General features: G+C 39.6%; 1 protein-coding gene across 1 annotated transcript in view; it reads right to left on the bottom strand.

Annotated features, from left to right (window-relative positions):
* Nucleotides 1-875: 875 nt before the first annotated feature.
* NSUN3 (NOP2/Sun RNA methyltransferase 3) overlaps nt 876-6,000 on the bottom strand; it is a 61,208-nt gene continuing 56,083 nt past the window's right edge. The window contains exon 6 of the mRNA XM_004002851.5: nt 876-2,654. Coding sequence (XP_004002900.1) covers nt 2,384-2,654 — 271 coding nt within the window. The 3' untranslated portion in view covers nt 876-2,383. The remainder of the gene's footprint in view (nt 2,655-6,000) is intronic.

Here is a 6,000-nt window from a genome sequence, read left to right as displayed (position 1 = left end):
CTGCAAAGAAAAAGAAGGCACAGAATACCTCTATGGGAGATTTCTGGGCATTGCAATCACAAGAGGTACTTCCTTCAAACATGGCCTGAAACACTTCAAAGTTGGGGTTCTTCCCCCAAGTATTACTTAACCCTTTCATGCCCTGAGAATAGGGAATTGCATATACCGGGAAGGCTGAGCAATGAAGAATAAGGATAAAGCCAGCTGATAATCTTTAGGGTTCCTATAAACTATATCCCATGAGACATAGCAGAATAGTGAGAAGGAGCTGGACTTTGAAGCTAATTTTAACCTTGGTTCCATTCTTTATTTACCAGCATAGACTTGGCTATCTAGGAACACCACTAAACTTGGGTTTTCTCATTCAGAAAAGGTAGTCATGATACTCACTCTTGGAGTTGTTTTAAAGTTAAAAAAAGTATTATATGAAGAAAAATATTTAATGCTCAATGAATTGTCAGATGTTTCACTGTAATTATTGCTAACAATAGTGAGCTATGCTGCTGCTGCTGCTAAGTTGCTTCAGTCGTGTCTGACTCTGTGCGACCCCATGGACTGCAGCCCACCAGGCTTCCCCATCCCTGGGATTCTCCAGGCAAGAACCCTGGAGTGGGTTGCCATTTCCTTCTCATAGGTATATTTAAATTTGCATTTTTCAGGAATCATAGAAAGGCCTAATCCAACAGGATACCAAGTATTCAAATTAGGCATTGTGTTGGGAAAACAATGACATTCAACAAAGTACACTGTGACAACTTACTTTGCGATTAATCTACACAAAATGGACTTTTTAAACATCACAGTAAGTGAAGGCAGGATTCCAAATTGAAAACACAAACCAATAAGGACAAACTAAACACACATACACACACACGTAAAAAATATCTTTTCCATTATTATTACTCTTCTGTATTTATCTGGTATATCTGATTGAGTCCAAGAGATCCAGCTTTTCTTCAAATATATTGGTTAGATACAGAGAAAACAAAATGGTTAATGCAATGAATATACAAAAATAATTCTTTCTAGGACTCCCCAGTTATAGCAACCCAGTTATACAGGTTTGCAAATCAAACAACAACAGCAAAACAGTAAATGAGTAAACAGTCTCTAGTGTAAATGCACAGACTGTAATAATTCAAAAAGATTCAGATTTAACAAAATTTTGTATCTGTACAGTTTTTTTAAGCTATTTTTAAATAGATGGAATCTTTCAAAATATACCACCTAAATTTTCTTAATAGTGGGAAAAGGATGTTCGGACTCTTGAGTGAAGCAATTTCTAGAGAAAACAGAAGATCCAAACCTGAGGCCAAAACTCTAAGTACATACACAGAAAAGTACACAATATTCCCAGGATATGTGTAAACAAGGAGAGTCGCTTCGTAAATGGTATTCAGTTTTGGTAATAGTATAATCCACTTTCATTAGGCATTTCCCTCTTGTGCATTAATATGTGACATCATACTCTCAGATAACATTTCATAACAGAGTGAGAATAAAAAGCCCCTCCAGATTGCAACTGTAAGATAATCAGATTCTGTAGTGCTCATTATGACTGCAATTATGTAGCAAAACTCTCCAAATATAGTTCAGTTATTGCGGTTATTAATCATTCTGGTTTTGTTTCAAGTACTTGCTTTATAGCCTGCTGGATAGACTCCATTATTCTACAAGCTGAATGTCGAAAGTCAAACATGTGCGTGTGAATCTGCTGTTCTAACGGCCTTTCAACATAATTTACCCTTTCAATTTGTATTTGTGAATACAAAAAAAAAAACGGGGGAGAAATAAAGCTGGTGTCAATAGAGTCACTGACCTTTGCAGTAAACAGAAGATAGTTCGTAACAAAAGACAACTTGGCAAATAAGAAACTTATTTTGCTAGAACTAGAAATACTGCTGCCTAAGAAGTTAGCGTCAGAATACCAATCAGTTCTTACAGAAAAGGGAAAAAAAACCTCAGAGAATCTGTATATTTGATAAGGAGAAAAATGATAAGAGGGCCAGGAAACATGCATTTTTAAAGGGGCAAAGCACCAACATTATGGATAGAATGTATTTCTGAACATTTTATGCCTAAAACCATATATTACTATTAATTTAACTACAAAAGGCCAAGTAAGATACAGTAGATTTATTATATAGAACAAACACCAACTGCAGCATCTTAAATCATTACTATAGAAACATTTCTAGGAAAAACATACACCTGAAAAGTTCTGAAATGCCACAGTATTAACTAAATAGGATTCCAATCATATCCAGCGAAAGTGACTTCATTATTATTTAAATGTTAACATGCAGAGAGACTAGAAAAAGAAATATAATAATACAGGCATGTCTTATCAATGTAATGGTTCACAAAAGGCATATCTCCAATTTCAAGTTGTCCATGATTTTTTCAATTTCGCAAAATACATTGGGCCCCAGGCTTTACCCTTATCTGGAATCACCAAGAGCCCACATTCCTGGCCAGTGGGAGCAAACGTGAAGTCGTGGGAGCAAGCCCTTGCCATTTCCTTAATGTCCACAGGCATGATGTTACTGTAAGAGTTTAAAACTTCACTGATCACATCTTGATTTTCTGCCTTGGAAAGTGTGCACGTAGAGTATACAAGCAGCCCTCCAGGACGTAAGGCCTTAATTGCAGACCTGTGTGTAATCAGGAAAATGCAGATTGATTAGATACATTAACACAGAACTATGGAAGCTGAGGGCAAAAACGCTATGTACTTGAAATTAATTGCATTCTGACTCTGACTGTAACAACTTTGGGTGTATAGCCTTACAAACAGCCTTACAACTATTCCTTTCTAATAAATCCCTGAGTGACTAGAAAAATGATAATCAGACCAATCCACATGGGGAGACAGACAGCATGTTTGTGTACTTTCTTGTTTTGTTCTTCTAAGGACCGGAGGATGGAGGTGGAGTACGGAGTAACTCATTTTCTTGGAATACACTGAGTGGTTCTAATGGATAAATGTCAATAACCTCAGATACGCAGATGACACCACCCTTATGGCAGAAAGCAAAGAACTAAAGAGCCTCTTGATGAACGTGAAAGAGGAGAGTGAAAAAGTTTGCTTAAAACTCAACATTCAGAAAACTAAGATCATGGCATCTGGTCCCATCACTTCATGGCAAATAGATGGGGAAATAGTGGACACAGTAGGTGACTTTATTTTGGGGGGCTCCAAAATCACTGCAGATGGTGATTGCAGCCATGCTTACTCCTTGGAAGGAAAGTTATGATGAACCTAGACAGCATATTAAAAAGCAGAGACATTACTTTTCCAACAAAGGTCCATCTAGTCAAAGTTATGGTTTTTCCAATAGTCATGTATGGATGTGAGAGCTGGATTATAAAGAAAGCTGAGCACCGAGGAATTGATGCTTTTGAACTGTGGTGTTGGAGAAGACTCCTGAGAGTCCCTTGGACTGCAAGGAGATCCAACCAGTCCATCCTAAAGGAGATCAGTCCTGAATATTCAATGGAAGAACTGATATTGAAGCTGAAACTCCAATACTTTGGCTTCCTGATGCGAAGAGCTGACTCACTGGAAAAGACCCTGATGCTGGGAAAGATTGAAGGTGGGAGGAGAAGGGGATGGCAGAGGATGAGATGGTTGGATGGCATCACCAACTCAATGGATGAGTTTGAAGAGGCTCCAGGAGTTGGTGATGGACAAGGAAGACTGGCATGCTGTGGTCTATGGGGTCGCAAAGAGTCGGACACAACTGAGTGACTGAACTGAGCTGAACTGAAATGAACTAATGGGTAGGTGGAATGGAGCACCTGAATGTAAGGAAAGTGGTTAGGGCTCAATAACAGATGAAGTTATGGGAACAAACAGGATTTCCCAGGAAAAGGACAAGAGAAAAAAGTGGACTGAAGACAGCATCAAGAGAATACCTATATGCAAAGAAATCAGAACTTAGAAAAAAATTTAGAAGGTTTTTCCACCTGAACATGTAGCTTCAAGGAAAAGATGGGAAGGAAGGTTTTTTCCCCACACCAAGGGGAAGATTTGAACATATCTGCAGATGCAGATCCAGGAGAACAGTCCCAGGACTTCAGGCTGCAAATGGAGGAGATCGCTTCAGAAAAGATGGACTCCAGCTCTTCACCTGAAACAGCAAGGGAGAATGAACTGGGAACTGGGATGTTCTAAGGTAAATGGAAGTTCACGATAGAGCGTCTTGTTAAAAGCAGAGTAGGAAGCAAGGTCATCTACTGAGAGAGAAAACTAGAAAAGTTTCAGCCCTGCTGCTGTGGTTATAACCCCAGAGAAGTTACTAATCAAGAATTTCTCTCTACTGGATTCAAGAGCACAGACAGACCCATCTCACACCTATATTTAAACAACTAGAGCACATCCCAATAATTGAGGCTTCTAATGAAGACCCTGGAGAAGGCAGTGGCACCCCACTCCAGTACTCTTGCCTGGAAAATCCCATGGATGGAGGAGCCTGGTAGGCTGTAGTCCATGGGGTTGCGAAGTCGGACACGACTGAGCGACTTCCCTTTCACTTTTCACTTTCATGCATTGGAGAAGGAAATGGCAACCCACTCCAGTGTTCTTGCCTGGAGAATCCCAGGGATGGGAGAGCCTGGTGGGCTGCCGTCTATGGGGTTGCACAGAGTCAGACACAACTGAAGCGACTTAGCAGCAGCAGCAGTAGCAATGAAGACCCACATTATGCCCGCTATGCAGGAGACCTGGGTTCAATCCCGGGGCTGGGAAGACACCCTGGAGAAGGGAATGGCTACCTACTCTGGTATTCTGGCCTGGAGAATTCCATGGACTGTATAGTCCATGGGGTCGCAAAGAGTTGGACACAACTGAGCAACTTTCACTTTCAAAGTGCTTTGTCGCTCAGTTGTATCTGACTCTTTGCAACCCCATGGACTGCAGACCTCCAGACTCCTCTGTCCATGGGGACTCTCCAGGCAAGAGTACTAGAGTGGATTGCCAAGTCCTTCTCCAGGGCATCTTCCCAACCCAGGGATCGAACCTAGGTCTCCCACACTGCAGGTGAATTCTGTACCATCTGAGCCACCAGAGAAGCCCTTACTTTCACAGAGCACATCCCAAATAATTGGGGTTTCTAATGAAGATCCACATTATGAAAGTAAGTTCAAATTGTTTTCTATATTCAATTATTAAAGGACTGAAAAATTCTAACTCAAGACAAGCAAACTGATGACAAGATTTTTCCCTCTCTCCTTTAGACATCCTTAAATATAATGTGCTGAAAAATGTACTAACTCAAAACAATAAAGTAAAAAGGACTGAGAAATTAATTAATAGTGACTTTGAACACTTTTCTGAAATATGATATGTAGATAGAGGAGTAAGAGTGAATGAAGAGAGTAGAGAGAGAACTACAGCCACAGAGGGCATAATTTGACCTGTTGAACTACAGAGGAAAAGCACACAAAATGTTACAGGAGTAAGAAGTGAAAACAAAGATATTAATTGAAAGCATATATAATAAACTACAGATTTCACACTCTTATTTATGGCAAGTTGGAGAGCCAGGTAAAAAGTTGGAAGGTTTGTTTTTAATTGAAGCATAATTGATTTACAATGCTGTGTTCATTTCTGCTGTACAGCAAAGTGATTTGGTTATACATTCTTTTCCATTATGGTTTATCATAGGATACTGAATATAGCTCCCTGTGCTATACAGTAAGACCTTGTTGTCTATCCATTTTATGTATAACAGGTTGCACCTGCTAACCCCAAACTGCCAATTTATCCCTCCCCCACCTCCTGACCCCCTTGGCAATCACAAATTTTTTCTCTATGTCTGTGAGTCTGTTTCTGTTTTACAGATAAGTTGATTTGTGTCATATTTTAGATTCCATATATGTGATATCATGGTATTTGTCTCTTTCTGACTTACTTCACTTAGTATGATAATCTCTAGCTTCATACATGAAGGCATCATTCCATTCCTTTTCATGGCTGAGTAGCATTCCATTATATAT

The sequence above is a fragment of the Ovis aries genome, chromosome 1, assembly GCF_016772045.2.
Source record: "Ovis aries strain OAR_USU_Benz2616 breed Rambouillet chromosome 1, ARS-UI_Ramb_v3.0, whole genome shotgun sequence".
NCBI lineage: Eukaryota > Metazoa > Chordata > Mammalia > Artiodactyla > Bovidae > Ovis > Ovis aries.
Note: the sequence above shows the minus strand (reverse complement) of the source record. Positions and strands in the feature narration are given on the sequence as shown.